The sequence below is a fragment of the Mesoplodon densirostris genome, chromosome 13, assembly GCF_025265405.1.
Source record: "Mesoplodon densirostris isolate mMesDen1 chromosome 13, mMesDen1 primary haplotype, whole genome shotgun sequence".
Lineage (NCBI taxonomy): Eukaryota > Metazoa > Chordata > Mammalia > Artiodactyla > Ziphiidae > Mesoplodon > Mesoplodon densirostris.
The window spans coordinates 90069953-90096990 of record NC_082673.1 but is presented as its reverse complement, the minus strand read 5'-3'; the positions used below and the strand labels follow the sequence as shown (position 1 = coordinate 90096990).

At 49.3% G+C, this 27038-nt stretch overlaps 1 protein-coding gene across 6 annotated transcripts in view; it reads left to right on the top strand.

Moving 5' to 3' along the window:
* Positions 1-10166, top strand: part of PTK2 (protein tyrosine kinase 2) — a 250824-nt gene extending 240658 nt beyond the window's left edge. For all 6 annotated transcript variants that reach the window (XM_060115655.1, XM_060115653.1, XM_060115654.1 and 3 more), the window contains 3 exons: positions 3959-4114; positions 6020-6100; positions 8922-10166. In XM_060115655.1, coding sequence (XP_059971638.1) covers positions 3959-4114; positions 6020-6100; positions 8922-9134 — 450 coding nt within the window. In that variant the 3' untranslated portion in view covers positions 9135-10166. The remainder of the gene's footprint in view (positions 1-3958; positions 4115-6019; positions 6101-8921) is intronic.
* The last annotated feature ends 16872 nt before the right edge of the window (positions 10167-27038 follow it).

The window sequence follows — 27038 nt, the reverse complement described above, 5'->3', positions numbered from 1 at the left end:
AGGTTAAAGGGCGTGTGTTCAAGGTTACGGCCTCCCCATAGCTGAACCAGCATTTAGTGGCAGACCTGGCTTCCCGCACACACACGTGTGCTGCTGCTCCAGGTTTACCCCCAAAGCCAAGTGGCTGATTCCTGGATATGAGCAGGTGTATTGCCATCTTAGCAAGTCAGAGAGGTTGTCCCCAGGCAGAGAAAATGTCATCTCCAGTTGCGAGCCAGCCTACAGCTGGAGGGCGGCGACCAGTAGTGAAGCAGCTGGCACTGTCTGGGGCCAGCCTGCTCCCTGCGGAGCCTAACAGGAACCACGGCGCCAGAGGCGCCCCTGCACCAAGGGTCAGGCAGTCAGCTCCTGGAAACCAGGGTGCTGGTCCTGGGGGCTGCCTGGGGCTTGGCTCCCCCACCTTCTGGGCCTCCAGGCCCAAGCAGCCTCCCTGCAGCCCCACTAGCACCACAGAGGAGCAAAGGAGGACACACCCTTTCCCAGTGTGGTTTCTTGACATAAATTTTAAAAGGAAAGAGAGGAATTGGGTTAATGAACTTTTTTCATTTTTCATAAGCAAAAGAAGAAACTTTGAAAAGGGCTTGTATTGCAATGAAAAGCCAACTTTAAAAGTGGATCAGATACCAGCTCAGAATTCTGACCTATATTCATTTTTTACATTTGAATAAATATAATTGGGAAATACCCTTTTTATAGGGTGTTGAGCAAGTAGAAATCTTTATGGAGTCTTTTAAGTGTGCTTACTTAAAGTACACTCAGGAGGGGACTTCCCTGGCAGTCCAGTGGTTAAGAATCCGCCTTCCAATGCATGGGATGCGGGTTCGATCCCTGGTGGGGGAACTAAGATCCCACATGCTGCGGGGCAACTAAGCCCGCGCTCTAGAGCCCGCGCACCGCAACTGCTGAGCCTGTGCACCGCAACTAGAGAGAAGCCCGTGCGCTGCAGCAAAGAGCCTGTGCACCGCAATTAAGACCCCACGCAGCCAAATAAATAAATATTTTTAAAAAATACACTCAGGGGACTTCCCAGGTGACACAGTGGTTAAGAATCCGCCTGCCAATGCAGGGGACACGGGTTCGATCCCTGGTCCGGGAAGATCCCGCATGCCACAGAGCAACTAAGCCCGTGCGCCACAACTACTGAGCTGCGCTCTAGAGCCTGTGAGCCACAACTACTGAGCCTGCGTGCTGCAACTACTGAAGCCCACGTGCCTAGAGCCCGTGCTCCACAACAAGACAAGCCACTGCAGTGAGAAGCCTGCATACTGCAACGAAAAGTAGCCCCCGCTCGCTGCAACTAGAGAAAAGCCTGTGCACAGCAACGAAGACCCAACACAGCCAAAAAAAAAAAAATCAGTAAACATTTTTTAATAATTAGTAAGTGTGAAGTATATGTCTCTACTTCTTCATGACATGTCTGTTCGGTAGAGGTTATCGAATCCAGCCTGAAAGAACTGTACTCTTTTAATACAGAAATGCTTACCTTTACCTGGGTGTAACTGAATAATTCATCCAACTCATAGCCAGAAATCAGTCTTAGTTTATCCTTGGTGGCTTTACGTTTCGGCTCTGAATTATCGGAGTCTTTGAGGACCCCACCCCACCCCAAGTGGTTGGGATTGGCTGCGTCTCTGTGGGCAGTGGTGTGTCTAACTGCCTGCCGCGGGGCCTCCAAGTGGACAAGCTCCAGAAAGTAGGCAACCAGTGACAGCTTTCTCTGCACACCAAGCTGGTACTTTGGGAGGGTCCCTGTGAATGGCCCCTGGAAGCTTTGTGACAGCGCTTCTGTGACAGTTGGGCAAAGGGTGAACACAAAAGAGCAGAAACTTTGAACGGGTTAGAACAAACCACCGTCACCTCCTGGAGTCAAGAACTGTAGTTCTTCTTGATGGAGCCCCAGCTGGCACGCCTCCTGAGGAAACACGGCCTTTTACTTTGATCCCCTTTGAACTGGCCCTCCTGCCCCATTCAGCATCTCAGTGCAGAAGATAAAATGCTGATGCGGTTTCTCTTAGAAGTGATGCTGCTATGAATAACCTCCCTTTTTCTAGTGCACAGAAAATACACAGTGTGGAGGGTTGGACCTCAGAATTTAGGACTCTGCTAAACTTCTATACCAAAGGGTACTTTTTTCAGACAATTCTAAGGGAAGGTCAAGAAATCCATATTTCTCTCAATTAACTTTGCCCATTATGTTACAGTAGAATAGGCTTGGTTTAAACTGTAGAGAAAAAAAAAAAACATTAAAATTTCTAAGTTTAAAGTAAGGGAACCCAACCATAAGAACTGGTTCAAATGAAGGGTTTTATATTTGTTTTTAAAATAAGCTCCTGATATCTTTAAACACAGCGCCAAGCCAGGCATCTGTATTTCAGCAGGCTGGCTAGGTCGAAGGCCATTTCCAGGGATGTTGGATGTTGGGGCCAGGCCCAGGGAGTGAGGGTGTGCAGTTTCTCCAGAATCCCTCAGATGTCCAGTGGGCAGCTTTCTGTGAATACAAGCATAGATACGCTTTCTTTCTTTTTAAAGACCCGTAATTCTTTGGATTCTTGCACGGCTGCCAGATTGTCATTCTCGGGCTTTGCATGTTGTTTTCCTCATTTACTTGTGAAAACAAGCATGGTGCATGGCAGACCCCTACTGAGTGTGCGGGTGCCCTGAACAGACGGCCCAGCGGCTACACGTTGATGGCCCGCCGACTGAGCCGACAGGCAGAAACTCGCTCCTCTTGTTCTGCTCATGTGTTTTTACGGGGGGTTTGTCTGCTGCCTTTATTAATATTGTTTTTCTTTTTTCCCTTTCTCTGATAAATTTCTTTAACTTGTCCTCACCTTCCGTTCGACAATAGCCGTGGAGGGTAAGCACGTGGTGTCTGTGTGTCTGTCCGGCTCTCTGTCACACCCCGCTCTGCATGCGACTCTGGACCAGGAATCGGGAAGCCTGGGGAGGGCGCTTTTGCTTGGTTTGTCACCAAAAGCAGCATTTATATTTGCCCAAGAGTGAGACGTGAACATCTGTGCAGTGATGGAACATTCTCGTCCCTTTGTGTCTCATGGCTCAGGGATGGGCACCCAGAGTTTGAGACTGAGCACTGGCAGCAGATTCATGAATGCACAACTACTGGGTGCTGTCATTTAGTCTCAAAGTAGCCATGTGCAGTCCTTTTGGTGCCTAGGGTGGCCAATTTGACTTTCTAAATACGCTGAAGGTTCCCTAGAGGCCCTTGTGCAGCCTTCAGGGCTCAGGTTGTCTTGGATAACATTTGTTGAAGTCTCTGTGCCCAGGCCCTGGGACGGGCAGTTTTACATATGTTCCCTCATTTTACCCCCATCACAGCTGCAGGTGAGGGGGCAGTGCCCACCCCCCACCAACAGAGCAGCACCCGCACAGCTGCCACCTCAGCAGCGTTCTGGAAGCAGATGGTGTCCATTTAAAGAAGACTTGCATTTGCCCACTTTTTATAACCGTAAAAGGAATGAATACACGTTTCCATTAGGTGGTTTGAAGGCAACTAAGCTGAGCCATACAGGTTTTACTGCAAAATTCAAACTAAGTGGAAATTCTTATAGTCTCAATGTAGAACACTTGACCCCTTAGCCAACTGTCTCTAAATCCTCAGAGAGATGTAAAATATCTGGATTCTTTCTCTTTTGGTGAATGATTTTGGGGGGACGATGAATCACTTCTCTGAATGAATCCGGGGCTTTTTGTATAATGTGTGTGATTCCATCTCATTTCTTTTAACTGAGCTCAAAGTTAGAAAAAAAGGTGCCTTATTTATTCGTCACTTGGATGAATTGCTTTGCTGTCATCCTCAAGCTGAACTATGTCCCCTAAGACAAGAAGATCAGTTATGTGATGTGCTTTGATCTCTTTTAAAGACCCCTTCTAACCTAGTTGCAGTGATATGACGCCATCTGCTGGAGGATAGAAAGATAACCGGCTTCTGTGTTGGCAGCTTCAGCCCCAGGAAATCAGCCCCCCTCCCACGGCCAACCTGGACCGGTCCAATGACAGGGTGTACGAGAACGTGACGGGCCTGGTGAGAGCGGTCATCGAGATGTCCAGCAAGATCCAGCCAGCCCCGCCAGAGGAGTATGTCCCCATGGTGAAGGTGAGCCCAGCCCCGTCGTGTGAAGCAGGAGACATTCCCTGTGCCCTTCGGGTCCAGCCTGACTCTTCAGAAGGTCTGCATCCCATGGTGATCACTGCCATTCCCGACCTTGACCCTGGAATGTCCTGAGCAACAGAGTCTGTCAATAACTACTGCTCATACGTATGATCCTGAGTGAGAAAAGATGCAGAAGAGTACTTACAGTCTGATGCCATTATGACTTAGGGGAGGTAATTACAGTGTTAAAGTGCCAAGATAGACGATACTTGGAGACCCTGCTTTCAGTTCTTTTGGACATTTACTCAGAAGTGGAATTGCTGGATCGTATGGTAGTTCTGTTCCTAATTTTTTGAGGACACACCATGCTGTTTTCCACAATGGCTGCACCAATTTACATTCCCATCAGCAGTGCACAGGGTTCTAGTTTTTCTCCATCCTCACTAACACTTCTTACTCTCTGTTTTGTTTTTTTTTTTTTTTTTGATAGTAGCTGTCCTAATACGTGTGAGGTGGTGTCTCACGGGGCTTTTTTTTTTTTTTTTTTTTTTTTTCGGTATGCGGGCCTCTCACTGTTGTGGCCTCCCCCGCTGCGGAGCACAGGCTCCGGACGCGCAGGCTCCGGACGCGCAGGCTCAGCGGCCATGGCTCACGGGCCCAGCCGCTCCGCGGCATATGGGATCCTCCCAGACCGGGGCACGAACCCGTATCCCCTGCATCGGCAGGCGGACTCTCAACCACTTGCGCCACCAGGGAGGCCCCCTCACGGGGCTTTTGATGTGCATTTCCCTGACGAGCAGTGAGGTTGAACATCTCTTCATGTGCTTTCTTGTGTTGGCCATTTGGGTGTCGTCTTTGGAGAAATGTCTGTTCAAGGCATTTGCCCACTTTTTAATAGGGTTGTTTGGCTTTTTGTCGTTGAGCTTCAGGATTGAACACCGTTTTTAGTGTACCAATGAGCAGTCTCTGGAACAGCTTCTTTTAAACCATCAGTGTGGAGCTGCTGCTTGGAAGCTGTGATGTTTTGTGGGCAGCACAGTCAATCCATTCTGGTTTCGTTTTTAGGCTAATACTCCCATAACATTTACAACCAAAGTTCTTAAGGGTGAACTTGCATGAACCACAGATGGGTTTTTAAAAAATACTAATAAATTCAACAATATACAAAAGCAACCAGAATTTTGTACATAATAAGATTTTTTATGGTGATTTTATAGAAGCTGCTTTTTTTTTTTTTTTTCTTTTTTTTTTTGCGGTACGCGGGCCTCTCACTGCTGTGGCCTCTCCCATTGCAGAGCACAGGCTCCGGACGCGCAGGCTCAGCGGCCATGGCTCACGGGCCCAGCCGCTCCACGGCATGTGGGATCTTCCCGGACCGGGGCATGAACCCGTGTCCCCTGCATCGGCAGGCGGACTCTCAACCACTGCGCCACCAGGGAAGCCCCTAGAAGCTGCTTTTTTAACCATATTACTTTGGCAAAATGACCCTCTTTTTGTTGATCCAGTGTCAATAACTAGCATGTCCTTACTGGTCTTGTTCCTACTGCCTGTATAACTTAGCACCTGAGTCATTACATAGTTGACCCTCCTAAGAATGACAACGACAGACATTTTAACTCTAACGTCATATCGTTCCCCTGTTCCCCAGACAGTAGAGCATGAGTATTCAGAGATCTAAATCTGGAGGAAATTGCCTCATAACTTAATGAGATCAGGCTCAGCACTGTGGAAAAAAAATACAGAAATTTTCCTAAAAAAAAAAAAAAAAAAAGAAAGAAAGAAAAAGAAATTTTCCCTAAAGTGGTGAAAAGGAAATGAAAAATCATGTTACTGGAAGGAAACACTGTCATTGCTGGCATGAAACTCCTTGACGTGCGTCCTAACACTGGGTGTGGTCCTGTCTGTTAGGAAGTCGGCTTGGCCCTGAGGACGCTGTTGGCCACCGTGGATGAGACCATTCCCGTCCTGCCCGCCAGCACCCACCGAGAGGTAGGGCCTCATCCAGAGGGCAGCGTGGCGGGGGGAGCACAGCGCGCGCTCTGCAGGCGTTACCTCCTGTCCGGGCCCCAGGTCGGGGCTCAGGCGACTGGCCGTCCATCTTCGGAGCCGTGTGGAGCCACCGCACTGCGTGTGGGGTCCCGGCCTGCAGGACGGGGCGTCCGTGAGGACAGGTGGGGAGCACAGGATTGGGGCTGCTGCTGCCCTGGAAGCCTCCAGAGCGAGGACGGAGGCTGTGGAAACGGACCGCGAGAGGCATCCTGCCCTCCTTCCTCGAATTCCTCTGGAAAAATTCGAGTTTGCAAGTGACCTTGGTTTTCCACTTAAAGCAGCGATATGAACATTCCTTGTAACTAGTAAATAGGCTTAGCGCTGGGGTGTGCGCCCAGCCCTGCTCACTTCCCATGCCTCGCCCGTCCAGCTCCAGCGTCCACGTTCCTGCTTTCTCTCTCGGGGTGCGTGAACTGTCCCTCCCCCAGCAGGCACTCTGTTTGTTTTTGTTTTCTTAGTTTTTACTGTGAAATGATTTCAAACTTGTGGAAAAGCTCTGAGAGCAGCACCAAGAACTTCCAAGCGCCCTCGCCCTGATCGCGCCGCCTTCCCCGTTTGAGCCATGTGCGTCCTCTCTCTGCACGCGCAGGCTTTACTTCTCCAGAGCCCCCTGGGGGCCGGTTGTGCGCATCTCGCCCTCTTACCTTTAGTATTTGCGTTTGTGTTTTCGAATAATGGGCCATTCTCTTACCCTGCACGGTCACCGCATCCTGGAATTTAACACTGACCAGTGTGCTCATCTGTCAGCAGGTGGTGGTCTGGGTTCACCAGTCACCCCAGTAATGCTTCTCCCTCTGGCTGGAGACAGCCTGAGGCTCACGTGGCCCCTGACACCGCTCAGCGTGTCTGTGTGCCTCTCTCCTGGGACAGCTCCTCAGCCCCGCGCTGTCTTCCGCGGCAGCGTGTAGGCCCCCTGTGCTCCAGAGCCTCCCTGGCATGGAGCTGAGGGGTGTTCTCTAAAGGCTGATGTTGCCTCCGGGTCAGGCTGAGGTTTTATATCTGCGGTGAGGCTGCGTCCTCCTCAGAGGTCGTGTCCGAGGGCAGCACGTCCAGCAGGGTGTCTGGACACGCGGGGCAGTCGGGCACAGCTCCTGCAGCTGGCCCTGTAAGTGGCATCAGTTCACCTGCATGACACCACTTAAATCATTTTGGAAAATGCCTCTGACTGGTGTCACCGTGTAACTTAATACTTCTCTCCAGTTCAGAGATTAGCTAGTTTATCTGCTTTATTAGAAATTTAATTGGTTTTCCACAGTGAGCAAGGACTTTGCCCCCAAATGGAGACGCTCCGGGTGCCAGAGGCAAGCAAGTGGTATCCTAATGGATGGATATTTTGGCAGGACCGTTTCTAACTTCCTACCTTAGCTGATAACGGCTGCAACGATCTCCCTGTGTACCTGGCTCTTCTGCGCACCGTGTGCGCCTTCCTGTGCCCCTGCTCCCCTGCCGCCCTCTGGACCCGGCTGTCCCTGACCTCTCTACTGCATCCGCCCAGGGGTCACCGGAGGCCATCCCCCCACCGCCCTGACCCCTTGGCGAGACCCCTGGAGTTTCAGAGCCTTGCCGGCCCCACCCCCAGCCTTTCTTTGCTGCCCCGATGGTGGCCGCCCCCAAGGTGCTCCCCGGACTTGTGTTTTACAGATGCCTTTTCTCCTTGGCAGGGCTCCCTACGCCCACAGATCCAGATGTTTGAGGCCCTCACCCTCTGTGCTATGAGCGGGCCCACTCCCTGTGCCCCGGGCACTAGCTGTCTGCGGGACGTCTGCCCCTGTAGCACATTCTGCTTGCAGGGTCAGTGGGACCAGCATGCGCTCACCACCCTGCCCAGCACGAACCACACGCAGGCGTGCGCACACATGTGCAGACAGCCTGTGCCACTCACAAGTCTCAGGTCGGGCCTGGCGTCTCCATCCTCGCGGCCCCGTCCCCTCTTCCCTGAGGTATCACAGCAGCCTCTCAGCTGCTTACTCCGCCTCTGGGCTCCCCCTGCCCTTCCGTTTTCTTTCCTCACTGCCACCAGAGCCCTCTCTAGATTAGGTCATTCCCCTTCCTTAAATTCCTTAGGCCTCCGCATTACTAAGTTGAGCAGGACCAAGGTGAACGTGGGTGGCTGACGAGGCCCTTCGCAGTGGAGGCCAGCAGCTCGTGCAGTCTCGGCCAGGTGCAGGCGAGTTCTCCTCTGCGGAGTCTCTCCACCCGTCTCAGAAGGAGTGAACTGCTCCTCTCCGGGTCCATTTCTGTGGCGTGATTTTCCCGTGTGTGATGGGCAGCTCTGTGCGTGCTTCTCCCACACTGGGCTGTGAGCACAGACACACTGGGTCACTCTTGCGTCCACAACTCCAAGGGCCTCGTGTACAGTAAGTGCTCGCTGATGTTTGAAAGAGCACGTGGCTAGATCGCCGCTGGTTGAGTGCACAGGCTGGAGGGACCGCGAGACACCCCGAGCAAAGCTCTCCAGCCCTGTGGCTCCTCCCACCAGCCCTGCCCCCGCTTCCCACCTCTGATCCGTTGGCAGGGTCTGGAGTTTACATCAGAGTGGAGCAAGTGTCTGGTGACACCCTTGAACCATCTCCTGCGTAGCAAAGGCAGGTCTTGAAGCAGGTGCAGTAGAAAGCGTGTGGGCCTGGAGGTGGAGACCAGGTTCTGTCTTGTTTACGGGGAAGGAAGAAAGTTTCTCCTCCTGGAGGCACCTAAGAAAAGCGCCTAAGAACGCCCCGCGTGTTGGCTGCGGGAGGCTCTCCTGACCCTCTTGTCCTTGCAGATTGAGATGGCCCAGAAGCTGCTGAACTCCGACCTGGGGGAGCTCATCAACAAGATGAAGCTGGCCCAGCAGTATGTCATGACCAGCCTGCAGCAGGAGTACAAGAAGCAGATGCTGACGGCCGCGCACGCCCTGGCCGTGGACGCCAAGAACCTGCTCGACGTCATCGACCAGGCCAGACTGAAGGCCCTGGGGCAGACGAGGCCGCACTGAGCGCGGGGCCTGCTCCCCGCTCCGCCGCCACCAGCAGCGAGGCTCTGCCCGGCAGTGGGCGGCAGCCCTCACAGCGCCGACGCTCTGGCTGAGGCTGGCTAAAAATCTCATACAAGTTTAACCGCATTTTGATGTGGGTTGTTTTGGTTTTGGTTCTTTAATCATGGTGTTCAGAAAAGTCCGGTATCCAAAATGTGGCATTTTTCTGAGAATAAAAATTGTACATGAGAAGCTTTTAAAGAATCATGAAGAACAGATTTTGTTCACATCAGGATATGCTTTCGTGGAAGCGGCCAAGGCAGTGATGCACTGGTTCCTGAACTGGCCGGACTGGTCCTTGGAAGAAGACAGGAGGAAGTGGAGGATTCCAGGAAACCCAAGGGGCTGAGAATCCCTTTGCCAACCGCAGACTTACTATGCAGGCTGGAATTTTTGTCGTTAGAACACTGTTCAGTTGCAATATGCTAATACCACTTTACAAAGAAAGAATATAAAAGCTATATTTTGAAGACTTGAGTAATTTCAGAAAAAAACTACAACCCTCTTGTCTTTCCTGCCTTTTACTTTCACGTGAGTATGTGAAGCATTTGGTTGGAAAGTAGCTGTAGAACACACTAAAAACTTTTGTCTTTTTTCACCAGAATAATGTGCCAGTTTTTTGTAGCGATGTTATTTCTCTTGGAAGCAGAAATGCTTTGTACCAGAGCACCTCCAAACTGCATTGAGAAGAAGTTCTGGAACCATCCCTGTTTTCCATTTTTATATAATTTATAAAGAAAGATTAAAGCCATGTTGACTATTTTACAGCCACTGGAGTTAACTAACCCTTCATTGTGTCTGTCTTCCCAGGAAAGAATTGGGCAAAACAGAGATATGGTTTCCTTTTGATGTCCAGTTTTACCATCCATTCTGTTAAATAATTTTGAAAAATATGCCCTCTCTTTAGTTTGGTGGGGGATATAAATTATTCTCAGGAAGAATATAATGAACTGTACAGTTACTTTGACCTATTAAAAAGGTGTCACCAGTACAGTGCTTGGTGTAATGTCCTTTCTGTGGGTTCTGTTCCTTCAGATCATTTGAAATTTCTCAGGTGACTTGTCAGATAAAGTAACAGACAGGAAAGCTCTCGAGAATGATTAGTTTCTTTTATTCTTTGTCTCGTCGACAAGTCAAGAACACTCCTCATAAGTTAACCTTTTTGTTCCATCTTCACGGTTAAATGCAGAACCCGAGCTAGGGTGACGTCGTCCCTGAAGGACTTCCCTCCCCAGGCTTGGTGTCACCGCCACCTGTCCTGCCTCGGGGAACCTGTGCTCTTAAGGGAACTGTCAGCGTGACAGACCCCAGACCCACCCTCATCTCTCTAAGCCTCTGGCGCGCAGCGCTGGGAACCTGGAGGGAGAAGAGCCGGGGCCCGGCCCCCAGTGGAGGGACTCGAGCGTGTCCTGCAGGAAGACGCACGTCCCCGTGTGCAGCAGAGTCACTCCCCTCGGGGCTGCCTGGCGTCCTCTTCGTCTGAAGAGAAGCTCGGGGAGGTCGCCCTTCTGAGTTTCTCTCGGGCTCTCCAGTCTCCGCTTCCTCATCTTTAGGATGGTGATCGTGAGGTTAAATAAAACGAGCGGTGTGAATGATGAAGCGCTTCACGTGCTCCCAGGGGCTCGACTGCGGGGCTGTGAGCCACGGCCGCAGCGCGTGTTCTCTGCCTCCTGCTCTGACTTTCCCTCCAGTACCAAGAACTGCAGGTAAGTCTGGAAACGTCCTGTAAGTCAGAGGGAAAGGCATTGTGGTTGTGAGAATGGGTGGAGACAGACAGCAGATGGTGTTGGCCGGCCGGCTTGGTGGCCCCCGGGCCGTCAGAAGGGCCATCCTGTGGCTCCGCCACATCCTTCTGCAGACCACAGCTACCCACTGAGGCATTCGACCCTGTCCACGTTGGCCAGGAGAAGCAGTACAGAAGGTGAATACAAGCCTGCTCACAACCTCACCCTCTGTCTTTCTCCAGCTCCATATATTTTAACATTATTTTAGTTAAAGAGTAATTGAAGTAGAGAAAAGGGCACATAAGTGTCGAGCTTCTTGAATGTTTCACAAAGGAGCACACGCGTGTTATCGGCTCGCAGGCTCGGGAACAGGACAGCAGCAGCACCCCGGAAGTCTGCCTGGGGCCCCTCCAGCCGCCGCTTCCCCAGAAGGGTTACAGCCACCCTGCTTGCCTTTTGCATCAACTTCATTGAGATGTAACTCACACAGTAAGAACCTGCTGAGTGAACGGCTGGATGACTTTCTTCAAACGTGTACATCCAGTTCCCCATCAGTCCCCACAGCCACCGAGGCAGCCTCTGGCCTCGTCTCTTGCACCGTAGATCTGGTCTTACACGCCAGGTTGCTTCTGGAACTACTGTACGCACTCTTCCGCTTCTGGCTTCTTTGACTCGGTGATGTTTTGGAATATCCGTGTTGTTGCGTCATCAGGATTTGTTCTTCTTTATTTCTGATGATACTCCGTGGTCTCACAGCCCGTTCACCTGTCACCTGTTGGTGGATGGGACATTTGAGCTGTTTTCAATCTGGTTATTATGAACGAAGCCGCCGTGGACATTTGTGTACAAGTACACGTGTTTCCGTTTCTCATGGGCGAACAACTACGAGCAACATTTCTGGAACTTATGGTAAGTGTTCAACTTTATTAAGAACTGCCCAACCGTTTTCCAATGTAGTTGCACCATTTTACACTCCAGCCAACAGCACGTACACCTTCCTGCTGCTCCACATGCTCACCAGTATTTGGCATTGTCAGTCTTTTATCATTTTAGACTTTCTAGTGAATATGTGTTCCATCTCATTTTAATTGTGTTTCTAGTGAATATGTGTTCCATCTCATTTTAATTGTGTTTCTTAATGTACAATGATATTGAGCGTCTTTTCCTAGACTTACTGGCCATTTATATATCTTTCCCAGGAAGTCTCTGCTCACATATTTTGCCCTGTTTAAAATTGGGCTATTTGGGAATTCCCGGGCGGTCCAGTGGTTAAGACTTGGCGCTTCCATGGCCGAGGGCACAGGTTCGATCCCTGGTCAGGGAACTAAGATCCCTCAAGCCATGTGGCATGGCCAAAATAAATTAATTAGTTAATTAATTAAATTAAATTAAATTGGGCTCTTTATCACTCTGTTGGGTAGATAGGAATTCCTACCCACTGGGTGGTAGGAATTCCTTCTGTGTCCCAGATACTAGTCTTTGTCAGATACTTGTTTCCCACACATTTTCTCCCAGTCTGGGGCATGGCTGTTCATTTTCTTAACTGCACCTCAGTGTAATTTTATCTGAAAAATTGGTGCAGGGATTTTTGTGATTGGAACGTCATTGGCTTTATAGGTCAGTTGGGGGAGAACAGATATCTTCAGAATGTTGAGTCTTAAAAACATGAACTTAATATATCTCTATTTCTTTATATCTTTAATTTTAGTAATGCCATGCTGTCTTCAGTGTAAATAAAGATCTTAAACATCTTTTGTTAGCTGTATTCCTGTTCTGTGTTTTTGATGCTATTATGTTTTAAATTTTTCTTTTTTCTTTTTTAATTTTATTTATTTATTTTTTGCTTAACCTAGGTGTGACATATACTATTTTCTATTCTATTTTTAATTGAATTATAGTTGATTTACATTGTTTCAGGGGTACAGCAAAGTGATTCAGTTATATATATGTAAATATATATGTTCTTCTTTTACATTCTCTTCCATTACAGGTTATTACAAGATAACGAGTACAGTTCCGTGTGCTCTACAGTAGGTCCTTGTTGTTTATCTATTTTATATATAGCCGTGTGTGTATCTGTTCATCCCAATCTCCTGATTTATCCCTCCCCCCACACACTTGCCCCTTTGGTAGCCGTAAATTTGTTTTCTCAGTCTTCGTTTTTTTGGATCCCACATGTAAGTGATACCATGTGATACTTGGCTTTATCTGACTGACTTCACTTACTATGATAGCCTCTGGGTCCATTCATTTGCTGCAGATGAAATTGTTCAATTGTTCGTGGCTCAGTACGCAGAAATGCAGTCACTTACACTGTGTCCTCGGTGGGTCCAGCCCTTTTCTGTCTCTGTTCACCTGCCCCAGCCTGGAGTGATGCACCCCAAACTCCGACCCCACCCAGCCCCTCGTGCTGTCCCCTCATGCAGCAGAGGGCAGGACACAGCAGCCGAAACCGAAACCGAGTGCAGGTGCCAGACACTGTCAACCACCCTCAGGGCAGTCAGGCTCAGTCTCTCTATTTGGGGCTCCCCTTGCTGGGTGGGGCTGACTGCCATGCTCTTAGCCCAGGTCTGACCAGGTTTGTGGACCACCAATGAGGGCTGCACATCTCTTAAAACTTTTAAATCATACTTGACTTAAGTTTGTTGTCTTGATGAATTTGACAACAAAAACAGACAGTCTTTCTAGTTATTTTCCCCTCTGGGGGAAGAATGCTCTTTAAATTTACCCAAACGTTTTTAGGCATTGACTTCTTTTTAAAATTTTGTCTTCTTTTATTGCACAAGTGTACAAGTGGTGCACATACACCGAAGAACATTAGAAAATACAGCCAAGTCAAAAAAATGTTTAATTGCCCCAAGATTAGGAACAAGACAAAGATGCCAGTTTCACCACTTAACATTCAACGTAGGACTGGAAGTTTCAGCCAGAGCAGTTAGGCAAGAAAGTAAATAAAGGGCCTCCACATTACAAAGAGAGAAGTAAAGCTACTTCTATTCACAGGTGATGTGATCTTATACATGGAAAATCCTAAAAAATCCAGGAAAACTGTTAAAGATAATTAACAAATTCAGCAAGTGAATAAACAGAATGTGGTGTGTCCACACCTTAGAATATTGTTCAGCCATAAAGAGAAATGAAGTACTGACGCACACTACAACATGAATGGCCCTTGAAAACATTAGGTTGAGAAGCCAGACACAAAAGGCCACAGATTGTGTGATTCCATGTGATTTTGTGACTTACAATAAGAAAGAAATTTGGTGTTCCTCCCATTCCTGGTACAGAGCTCTCAAAAACCTTGGAATTTCCTAGGAAATGAGAGAGTCACTGGTGTCCTTTGGAATTAATTCTTAACAAGCCCCTTTCAATGGCACCGGATTTTATGTTAATGAGGAGACTTTGGGGAATGGGGCTGGTTGCTAGAGGAACTGCCCGTGACTACAGGGTTGGGACTTTGATCAGTCGTGCCTACGAAGTGGTACCTCCATAAAAAACCCACACAGACAGGGTCCAAGCTTCCGGGTTGGTGAGCGTGCGTAGGTGCTGGGGCATGCCCGGGGCATGGCTGCTCCACGCCCCTTCCCACACACCTTGCCCTACACATCTCTTCCTTCCGGATATTCCTGAGTTCTGTTCTTTGTAATAAACTGGTTCTTCATAATAAACTGTTCTCTATAATGAAATCTAATAAGTTAAATGTTTTCCTGAGTTCTGTGAGCTGTGCTAGCAAATTCATGGGACCTGAGGGGAGGGTCAGCCTCTGGCCTCAGTAGCACAGGTGACGGTGCCATCGGCACTGGGGAGCAGGACAGCCTGTGGCTGAGCCCTTCGCCTGGCGGGTCTGATGTTGTCTCCTGGGAGGTGGGGTCAGGACGGAGTTAAAGTGCAGGGTACCAGCTGGTGTTGCAGAATTGCTTGGTGTGGGAAGAACACCCACACGTTGAGGGACCGGAAGTGTCAGAAGGGAAATACTGTGAGTAAAGTGTTGTAAGCAATGTAAAGTAAAACAAGTTTTTTGCTTTACATTCTATTTATAGGAAATGTCCAGAATAGGCAAATCCCTAAAGACAAAAGCAGATCAGTGGTTGCCAGGGGCTGAGGAGGAATAGGGAGTGACCGCTTAATGGATACAGCGTTTCCCTCTGGGGTGATGGAAAATTTCTGGAACTAGGTAATGATGATGGCTGTACAACATGGTGAATGTACTTAATGCCACTGAATTGTACACTTTAAAAATGGTTAATTTTGTGTTGTATGTATTTTACCGCGATAATTAAAAGTATCAGATGTCTTATTAAAAAACATTAGGTACCTACTTCTGTAGGGGGATGAATGGTCACCCACGGTGTCTGCAGGAGTCCAGGGGACTTCATTCCGGCTCTCGGTCCCCCTCCTTCTAGGCCCAATCACAAAACTACCCCCTCCCAACAGCATCTCATCCAGGGCAAAGCCTTACTCTCAGTCCCTCCCCCAGATCCTTCTTTCACCCAAGAAAGAATGGCCGGCTCCGCCCTTGATTGTCTCTGAAGACATGTGGAGGTCAGCAAACTTTTTCGATAAAAAGCCAGACAGTATTTCAGGCTTTGCAGGTTGGATATGATCCCCGTCGCATTATCTTTTTTTTTCTGTTTTGACAACCCTTTAAAAATGTAAAAACATTCTTAGCTCACTGGCCAGTAGAGTGTTTATCTTTTTAAATTATAATCAGACCGGGTCTGTCACACACACACACCACCCCCACCCCGCTCATAACCTCCAAAGGCTTCCTGGCACTTAAAGTAAAATATTAGAATTCAGACTCCTCCAGGGCCTGGCATGGCCAGACCTGCCAGCTCCCTACCACGGCTCTCTGTCCCCCTCCACCTCAGCCACACGGGCCTAGAACATTCCAGGTCATGTGAACCTGCCAGCCTTTGCCTTGTGGCCAGCCATCACCACGGTCAACTTCAGAACACTTCATTGCTTCCGAAGGAAACCCTGCACCCCTTACCCATCCCCCTCCACCCCCAGCCCCTGGCAATCACGACTCCACTTTCTGGCTCCAGGGATTTGCATCTTCTGGATCTTTCCATACAAATGGAATCACACAACGTGTGGTCCCCAGTGTCACAACGTTGTCAGGGGTCGTCCATGTTGTAGTATGTTTCAGTACTTCCTTCCTTTTTAATTTTTTTTTTTTTTTTTAATTTATGGCTGTGTTGGGTCTTCGTTTCTGTGCGAGGTCCTTCTCTAGTTGTGGTGAGCGGGGGCCACTCTTCATCGCGGTGCGCGGGCCTCTCACTGTCGTGGCCTCTCTTGTTGGGGAGCACAGGCTCCAGACGCGCAGGCTCAGTAATTGTGGCTGACGGGACTAGTTGCTCCGCAGCATGTGGGATCTTCCCGGACCAGGGCTTGAAACCGTGTCCCCTGCATTAGCAGGCGGACTCTCAACCACTGCGCCACCAGGCAAGCCCCCTACTTCTTTCCTTTTTAAATTAATAAGTAATATTCCATCGTAGAGGTAGACCACAAAGTCTCATCAGCTGATGGACATTTGGGTTGTTGCTGCTGTTTGGTTCTATGTATGAATAATGCTCCTATGGAAATTTGTGTATGAGTTTTTGTGCAGACTTATATTTTTATTTATCTTGGGTATATACCTAGGAATGGAATTTCTGGGTCCTATGCTAATTCTGTGTTTAACCATGTGAGAAACTGCCAGAGTATTTTCTGAAGTGGCTGCACTATTTTACATTTTCATTAGCAACGTATAAGAATTCCAGTTTCTCCACAGCCTTGCCAACACTTGCCGTCTTCCCTTTTCTTAGCCCTGTCCTAAGCCCTGGGGGCCCACCAGGAGTGAGCAAAGCAGGTAAGTAAATAGTACATCTGTGGCCCCTCTGGTCTGCTGTTGGAAAGTCCAGCCAGACCAGAATGACATAAGCCCAATGCATTCCAGTTGCTAATCAAAATCCAAACTCTTATCCAATTTGAAATGTTTCTCCTCCCCCAGCTTAGACTGGATGTGGAAGCCTGGAGCAGGGCAGCCCCTGACATCTGGGAGCTGGCGTGGCCCTCACAGCACGGTCTGTGTTCTGCTGAACCCCAGCAATTTCACAGGATGTGGACATCACCCAGGTCAGTCTGTGACTGTGATGGACCGAGACAAAAACCATGAGTTGTCCAAACAACGAAAGTGGCCAACCGTTCCCCCCACCCGCCCCCTGCTGACTCGAGCGATTCCTCCTGCTTTACCACCTACAGCTGCCTCTCCCTCCCGACAAGACCGACAAGATGCCCAGTCACAAAGCTACCCCCGCTTCCCAAGAGCATCTAATGCGGAGCAGACCCCACTTGCTCAGCCCTCCCCCAAATGACCTCGCCCCATCCCAGATTCTGTTGTGCTAGGCTGAATGACAGCCCCCGAGATGTCCACGTGCTGATCCCTAGAGCCTCTGAGTGTTCCCTTGTATGGCAAATGGGACTTTTCGTGCGATTGAGTTAAGGATATTGAGATGGGTCTATTACCCTGGACTGTCGGGATGGGCCTGGTGTAACTCAGGGGGGCCCTTACACGAGGGAACGTTTGTCTACAGAAGGGGAGAAGGCAGTGTGACAATGAAGGCAGAAATTGGAGTGATGCACCCACAAGCCAAGGAATGTGGGCCGACTCCAAAAGCTGAAAGAGTCCAGGAGTGAATTCTCCCCTAGAGCCTCCAGAAGGGGCCGGCCCCGCCAGCCTCACCTTTAGTCCAGCAAGACTAAGTTCAGACTTCCGGCTTCAGCTATAGGAGGAAGCACGTGTGGTGTTCTCAGCCAGTGGCGCCAGGACTCTAACGCACACGTTAAGTCTTTTCTAAAGACGCCCCCTTGGTTCCTCAGGATGTGTGTTCTCCCTCGTTGCAGCGAGCAACAGCCCGACACGTTCAGCTGCTGCTGTGTTCTTGGTCTTGGGCTGGAGGGCGGCGTCGTGGACGTGCCCAGGCGGGGGGCAAGGTGTACTGGTGTCACGGTGTGACCGGGCATTAGTTCTCCCGCACCCGCAGCCTGGCTCCCAGGTGCCGCACAGGTCCAAAGCTAACTCTACTTGGGGGTGATTTTGCAAATTCCAAAGAGCCCCACCTAGCAGGACCTGGGAGTCCAGTTCCCCTGACACAGACCCCGCTCCTCTTCCTCTTCCAGCCTCCTTGTCCCACCTGTGCCGTGAGCCCCTCCCCTGGGCTCTTCTGCCCCTCGAGTTGCCCTTGGACCAGCCCTCGCCCTTGGTGAGGGAGAGCGCGGCCCAGCCCTTCCCTCTGTCCCGCCTCCTCCAGGCCCTGCCCCAGAGGGACCAAACCTCCCCTCCCCCAAACCCTCAAGGTCCCCAGGGCTCCTGGGACACTGTTTCTGGGACACTCTCAGCTACTCTCAAAAGGGACCCCATCTCTGTCCTTCATCTTCCTGTCTCGCCCTCACCTGGCCTCACAGCCCTCCGACAACGTGCCCCAATCCATCAGGGAGGGGCACTGGGCAAGCCAGCCCTCCCTCGGGGGCCTCTGCAGACCCCAGCCTCCCCAGGTCTCTTAGCCGGAACACCTCTAACTCCTGGTTTCTCTCTTGGACACTGGCTAGTTGGTTGCCCGACCGTGGAAAGTAATCTGGAGAAATCAGCTAATAAGTAACTTCCCAGGAAATTATGACAAATCTTCTGCCACTGAGTGAGTCACAGGAAACGGGGTGGGGGGGGATCACCCCCAAGCACACATGTGCTTAGCTACTGCAAACCCAGTGCCAGCGGTAAGGCACCAGCAGCTCACCGTCTGTATCTAAACGGTGCTGTGTTGTGCTTGTTGTGTTTTGTTTCTTTTGCACCTTCTCTGCTCCTGATGGAACATTTTATTGGAATTCAAAGTCCCACGCGTCTTGGGGTTTTTTTTTAGGTTCTTTAAGGTCAAAAAAAACATTGATTTTTCTGTTTCCTTATTCTTGCATTACTTTTAGGATATTCCTCAGCTTCAGAACTCCTACTTGGAATCTTAATTTTTTAAGCTCAGTGTGTCAGGTCTTTCCTGGTCTCACTGTGAAGATCTTCCCAGAACCCTTCCCTTCGGTGGTCCTGAGATGCCATCTCCTGGAGGCTGTGGAGGCTGCTGCCGTGCTTCTCCCCATGCTGGCCCTGCTCCCAGAGGTCTTTCTCTAGGACCCCCCTAAGTGGCGGGCATCTCAGGGCAGGGGCCCTCCTGGGGCCTGTGGGGCACACCTTCCCCCCCCTCCCCTTCCTCTACTGCTCACAGCTCGTCGTTTCACGTGTGGGGCTCCATCCCTGCCTGGCTTCTGGGGTCCCGCGTGGTTGGGGTCGGGTCTGGAGAGGTGAGTGTCATATGCAGCGTTCACTGCTCGAAGATGGGGGGCTTAGCCACCTGGAGACTCCAGTGCACTGGGCAGACGGGACCAGACTTGTGTCCTGGCTCCTCTGGGTGAGACCACGCCAGGCCTAGCCTAACCGTGACTGTGGACACAGAACAGGCCACCCCACTCTCACTGGGCCTGGGTTCCACTCTCAGAGACGGAAACCTTGCTTTGCAGCTTCTTGAGCCACATCAAAGCAGGAATGTCCCTGACGCTTAACACACCAGGTCTTATTAGTAACCGACACCTTCATAAGAAATGATGGGAATCCCCGGCTCCTTGGGCTGAAGGAGAACCAAGCGCTCAACCTGGATCGTTCACCAGTGTTTACCCTCAAGGAGGCCAGAGAGAGAGACCGCAGAGCTGGGGCCCAGCTGGTCCCAGCCCCAGGATGGAGCCCTCGGCCTTGCCGGAGGGGAGAGCCGGAGAGCTGGGTTCCGGGCCTTGTGACAGGGTGATGGGCTTCGGGTGCTGGGACCCACCTTCACTTCTGCCACAGTTGCACCTGGAAGCCAGCAATGGGAATGTTACCCTAGATGAAGGGAACCTCAAAATGCAGGGGATCAAAATTATGCTCAGTGCGAGGAGCCGGACGCACAAGGCCACACACTGCGTGACTGCATTTGCACGAGTTGTGCCGAGTAGCAAAGCCACAGGCACAGAAAGCAGAGCAGTGGTTGCCGGGGCTGCTGCGGGGTGCTGTAGAGTACAGGCTTTCTGTTCGGGGTGATGACACGTCAAGTCTGGGACTAGAACAGACGTGATGATAGCACAACTTTATGAATGTACTGGGTTGGTCAACAAGTTCTTTTGGTTTTAAAGTAAAAGGCACATTTTTCATTTTCACCAAGAACTTTATTGAACAACGTATTCACCATTTTGTTCCACTACCTTCTGCCATTTTCCAGGCAACTTCATAATTCCATCTTCCCAAAACTTTATCTTTTTCAGCAAGGAACTGTTCCAGGTGCCTTTTACAGTCTCCCAGGGAATTGAAATTTTTTCCATTAAGAGAATTTTGTAAGGATGTAAATAAAGGGAAATCCGAAGGTGCAGTGTCTGGTGAATACGGCAGATGAATCAGAACTTCCCAGCCAATCTAACAGTTTTTGCCTTGTCATCAAAGAAACATGCGATCTTGTGTTATCCTGATGGAAGATTATCGTTTTCTGCTAACTAATTCTGGATGCTTTTTGTCAAGTGCTGCTTTCAGTTGGTCTAACTGGGAGCAGTACTAGTTGGAATTAATCGTTTGGTTTTCCAGAAGGAGCTCATAGTAGAGAACTCCATTCCGATCCCAGTGTATACACAACATCCCCTTCTTTGGATGAAGACGAGCCTTTGATGTGGGTGGTGGTGATTCATTTCGCTTGCCCCACAAGCTCTTCCGTTCCACATTATTGTACAGCATCCACTTTTCATCGCCCGTCACAATTTGTTTTGTTTTATTTTGTTTTTATTTATTTATCGCTGTGTTGGGTCTTCGTTGCTGCTCGTGGGCTTTCTCTAGTTTCGACGACTGGGGTCTACTCTTCATTGCGGTGCGTGGGCTCCTCATGGTCATGGCTTCTCCTGTTACGGAGCACGGGCTCTAGGCACACGGGCTTCAGTGGCTGTGGCACGTGGGCTCAGTAGTTGTGGCTCACGGGCTCTAGAGCGCAGGCTCAGTAGTTGTGGCACATGGGCTTAGTTGCTCCGCGGCATGTGGGATCTTCCCGGACCAGGGCTCGAACCCATGTCCCCTGCATTGGCAGGTGGATTCTTAACCACTGCACCACCAGGGAAATCCCCACAATTTGTTTTAAAAACGAATGTTTTCGTTACATTTAAGTAGAGAATCGCATGGGGAAATACGGTCAAGAAGTTTTTTTTGCCACTTACGTGGAACCCAAACATCAAAGCGGTTAACATAACCAAGCTGGTACAAATGATTTTCAACACTTGATTTGCATATTTTGAGTATGTCGGCTATCTCCCTCATGGTATAATGTTGACTGTTCTCAATTAATGTCTCGATTTGATTGCTATCAAGTGCAACTGGTCTACCCGACTGTGGAGCATCGTCCAGGGAGAAGTCTCCAGCACGAAACTTCTCAAACCACTTTTGACACATTCGATCCATCACAGCACCTTCTCCATACACTGCACAAATCTTTTTTTGTGTTTCGGTTGCATTTTTACCTTTCTTGAAATAATAAAGCATAATATGCCAAAAATGTTGCTTTCTTCTTCCACGTTCAATTACACAAAAATTCATCATTTTTGATAAGGTTTTTTAAAATGCATTCTGGTATGACAGCTGTCACATACAATCTAACAAAATTGTTTCAAATAAAGTTAAAGACAACTAAGCGCTGCTAGAGCCATCTTTCAGGAAAAAAACGAACAAAGCTTTTGGCCAACCAAATACTTAATGCCACTGAACCACATGCTTTAAAATGGTAGCTTTTATGTTATGTGCGTTGTGTGTTATGTGCATTTTACCACAATAAAAAAGGAAAACAAACGTAAGGGATTGATGCTAACGATCCTTAGTGTCCCATAGGAATTCATTAGGAAACTGACCCATCTACGCGGTCCAGACCAGGCCCCTTGTCTGTCCCGTACCATCTTGGAACCACTCAGCGTAGCTGTCCCAGCCCTTTCCTATCCTGTGGATAAAGTTATAGGCGGAAACTTACCGGTTAAATTTCCCGAGGTGACAGTCATTGTAACACACAAGTGCCCTTTCTACGTCTTACGTGGAGGACACGGACCACATTCCCTTACAGCAGCGATGCAGAAATGGATCAGAAGCCTGCATCTCTCATGCGTGGCTCCGGCGTTTCCTTACTCAGGGAGCCCCGTCCAACGTCTCCAGGTCAGTCGGTCTGAGTCCCAGAGCGCGGATGAGCCGTGGTCTCCAAGCTGGGGAGGAGCCCTTGGGTCCCCAAATCACCAGGGAGCATGAAGAGCCCCGAGGGTCCCTTTCCAGAGGCTCCACTTCTCCAGATGCTTCTCCCTGTGAGGAAGGAAGGCCCCTCACCTGTCCGAAGTCCACCTCAGACCTGGACCTGAGCTTGGGAGACTATTCATGGCCAGGCCAGGACCATGTGCCCTGGGGCCCAGGCTCTGGGCGTGTTGGCTGTTGGGATGTTCTGAATTCAGGGAGTGGGGCTGGGGGAGGGGTGACCTAGACTGTTCCCCTTGTGTCCCCAATATGCATCAAAGACAAGATCGGCCGTGGAGTCTCATGAGAGCAAAGCAAAGACATTGATAAGAAATATTAAATGCCAAAAATACCTTTTTAGATATATACAGCAATTCTCTTTTTTTGCTAACCTCAGGACTCATCCTGGACGCCCTGTCATTAGGTGGAGAGAGAAAGCCCCTTCACAGAGCTGAAACAGGGACGGTGACAATGACAGTTCTGTGAAATCGACCTCGAGTTTTCTGGAACTATCCCAGTTTTCAAGATACATTGGATAAAACCCAGATGAAACTTCTGCACAGTCTCTTTCACCATGGATGAGCATTAATCAGTGAGGTAGTTAAAACCCATTTTATTAAATCATTTCAAGAACTGCTCTAATTTTGATCAATCCTCATCTTACTTCATCTTCTCAAATGCTTGGTATTTCCCACTCCCAACATCAAAAAGTAAATTTGAGACGTGAGCTGTCAGAGTGATTGTTTTTAAGCAGTATATGCCTTTCGCTTTAAATTCATTAAGAAAATCCGATTGTGATGTTTAACAAAAATGAATGGAATTATTTCTGATTTTTTTTTTTTTTTTTTTTTTTTTTTTTTTTTTTTTTTTTTTTTTTTTTTTTTTGCGGTATGCGGGCCTCTCACTGTTGTGGCCTCCCCCGTTGCGGAGCACAGGCTCCGGACGCGCAGGCTCAGCGGCCATGGCTCACGGGCCCAGCCGCTCCGCGGCATATGGGATCCTCCCAGACCGGGGCACGAACCCGCATCCCCTGCATCGGCAGGCGGACTCTCAACCACTTGCGCCACCAGGGAGGCCCTATTTCTGATTTTTATACTTGATTCTCATTTAATTAATGTCAAAAGCCAAAAAATACACATCAGTGCACACATTCACACACATTTACCAAAGGAATATACCGTGCTTCCTATCAAGCCCCTTTGCTTCATAAGTGCCTTATGCTGGGTACATGCTGCACTGTATTATTATAAATTAAGTCATGTTAAAGGGCATATCTGTTTATTTTCTTGCTCTTCAAACACATTGTAAAATAGATACATTAATTACTTTAGACCTTTAGTTTAATTTTGACTGCTTATAGTAATCTGTCTTACAGAATGCATTCCTTGATTTAGTTCTAAGTGGATTCTATAAAATTCCTGGAAACACGTATTAGCATTTGAATTGTAAAACGAAGTCACCTTCTGACAGGAGCGTCTCTTTGGCTGACAGGTTTGACAAGGAGGAGAGGCTCTACAAATCAGATTCTACGCTGTATTTTTGCATACATTGAATAAACTCAATCTGCGGCTCTAAGAGTTTGACAAAAAAAATTATTTAATGAAGTGATAAAAACTTTCATTTTAAAAACATTTTATTGGCAAAGGTATAAATGAATGAACAATATTTTATGCCCCTTAACCCTTGAGTTAAACTTGGTGCCTCTAAGTGAAAGAATATTAGACATCAATCTCAGGAAAGTTCTCTTCTGCCCAGACCACACCACCTTGATGACTGTCACTTTATCATCAGTCTTGAAGTTGCCGGTGTGAGTCATCTAACTTTGTTATTTTTTCAAGATATTTTCTTTTTGGCTTTTCTAACTCATTTTCAGTTATATATAAATTTTGAGGGAATTCCAGTGGTTAGGACTCCGCGCTTTCACTACCGAGGGTGCCAGTTCAGTTCCTGGTTGGGGAACTAAGATCCCAGAAGCCACACGGCCAAGAAAAAACATAAGTGAAATCAGTTTGTCAATTTCCCTTTTTAAAAAAAGCCCCTTGGGGTTTTGAATCAGCTTTCGCTGTAACATCGCTTACTCATTTCACTGTGCTTCTGTGCACCAGCTGGCAGCTGGCTGACCCAGCTACGCTTGGACTGGAGGCTCCCTGGTCACCCAGGGTCCAGGACAAGGAAGGTTCCTCTCGGTGATGTGTGTGGGCCATGGGGAGGGGGCCAGGTCCTGGGCCCAGCCCCACAACGGCACCTAAGGCCTCTTAGGGTAGCTCTGCTGACATCCTAGTGGCCTACGCAAGTCACATGGTTGAGCCCAGCGTCAACGGATCGAGAAATAAACCGTTCCAGGGGGAGAAGAGGCAGGAGCCATGACTTTTGAGCAGCGATCAGATCCACCACGTCTTTCTTGCAGACTCTGTTGGGGTCATAAAAGATCCTTGTGAAAGCCAGGTGATTTCCAGCATGGGGCTTTCCTCACCCTGAAGGCAGTGCTTGTTGAAGGGTCAGCCGGTCAGCCGTCCATCATCACATGTAATTGTCAGGGGAGGTCACTATGAGACTTTGGCACGTCACTAGGAAGGGTCAGAGCTGCTGCGCTGCAGTGACACAGCCCCTTCCATTCCCACCACCACTGATGTGAACACGGCCCTCGGCACTGACATCTCCAGAAACGAGCCTTGTCTCAATCCGGCCAGCAGTCCTTCTCGGGCCCCCATTCCTTACTTTAAAAGATGCATTTCTGAGCTTTCATGGTGGCGCAGTGGTTAAGAATCCGCCTGCCAATGCAGGGGACATGGGTTCGAGCCCTGGTCCAGGAAGATCCCACATGACGCAGAGCAACTGAGCCCGTGCACCGCAACTGCTGAGCCTGCGCTCTAGAGCCCGCGAGCCACAACTACTGAAGCCCGCGTGCCACAACTACTGAAGCCCACGCGCCTAGAGCCCATGCTCCGCAAGGAGAAGCCTCCGCAAGGAGAAGCCACCGCAATGAGAAACCTGCGCACTGCAACAAAGAATAGGCCCCTGATCGCCGCAACTAGAGAAAGCCTGTGCACAGCAACAAAGACCCAATGCAGCCAAAAATAAATAAATAAATAAATTTAAAAAAGAATGAATATTAAGAGATGCATTTCCAACAGAAGTGTACTTTACATGGCTGAGAATTATTCCTCCAAATGTGTCATATATTTGTGTTTTGCTCAATTGTGAACTGATAATCATAGTGATAAATAAATCCAGAAGAATTATTTTTAACACTTAGAGCATCACAGGAAATAAAACAAATTTTCAAAATTTCAATTTATTTACACATTTTTATTGTAGAGAAGTATGTTGTAGAGTGATCCATAAAACTTTCAAATGTACAAATATTATTTTAGGATAAATACCTGGCAGCAGTCAAAGGAAAAGATGATTCCTGTGGGTAACAGAAAGATGTGTCTGAGCAGTAGAGGCTCATCCTGTACTGTTTGTAATGGATCGTGTTGGATATCAAATCGATGTGGTATTTATATTCCATCTGGTTACATTTTAAAGTGGTATGACAGTTTTATTTTTAAGTGTCAATATTTACAGTTTGCCAGAAATTGTATTCTTTGTAGCTATTTAAACTTATGAAGTATTTTAGGTGTCAACTTAAGGTGTGAGGGAGATAAAACATATTTTCAATTACTTTAGGGAGTACGTGAACAAAGCTGGGGACCAGCAATGCCAAGTGCATCGGTGAACTTCACAGTCAGAAGAAACCAAGAGATCAGCTGTGGAACCCTTGGTGTGACAGCCCCCCTGCGCCTGTTGGGAGGTGGCCAGTGTCGAGGTTGGGACCAAGCTGCGCGGGTTCAAAGCCGGGCTCTGTGCTCACGGGCTGTGTGGTCCCCTGCCTGTTTCCCATCTGTAGCCTGAGGACTGAATGAGGAGATACATGTGCGGTGCTGAGAAGAGGCACTTGGGCTGGAGGCAGCTCATGACGCCAGTGTTGACGCTCCTGCACGATCCTGGGGGGCAGGAGGTTCCTCCTCTCCCAGAGCCACTCTCAGCTCTGCTTTTTCAAAAAACATAGAACGAGACTCTTCACTTCTCAACTTGAGAGCCCAATAAGAGGATGGAAGCGGCAGCCCCCTCCACCCCAGATTGATTCACGTCGTCCTCTGCTGTGACTGCACTGGATCCGAGTGTGTCCCAGTTCCGATCGCCCTCTGTGTGCACGGCCATAGGGAAAGGACAGGATCTTGAAACAGAGGACCTCGGGTGGGTGTTGGGGCACCATTACAGAACACCTGCTGGAGTACCAGGCCCCACGGTAGGAATGAGACGTGTGTACCCTCACTGCTGACCACACCCAGCCCGGGTTGTCCCAGTGAGGACGGCACGCTAACCCCAGCAGGGGCGGGGGACACAGGACCCATCCCAGAGCAGCGAGGCTCCACCCCCTGCCTCTTCAGAGAAGTGAGGCCATCTGGCTTCACCAAGGTGGTGTTTATGGGACAGAAACCCCAGCACAGCTGCCCAAGTGCTAGCTGCCCGTCCTGTCCTCCTCAAGGCCCCTCGCGTGGGGCCGTCCGGAAGGGCAGGTGATGGTCCAGGTGTGGGCAGAAGACAAGCACATCGGTCTCTGCCTCCCTCCACTGTGGACACCTGGGTTTACCTCTGGGCTTGCTCTCCTCTAACAGCCCTCAGCCCTGGGCTCAGGGCGTCATGAGGACAAGCGATGAAGGCAGCCAGGGTGGCCCGGTCCAGAGCAGGGACGGAAGGGCGGGGCTGTTCCCGAGGACGCAGGCCCCACCAGGCTGTGTCTCTACCCCGCGAGCAACAGGATGGCGGGGACGTTTTTCAGGAAGTGACAGCACC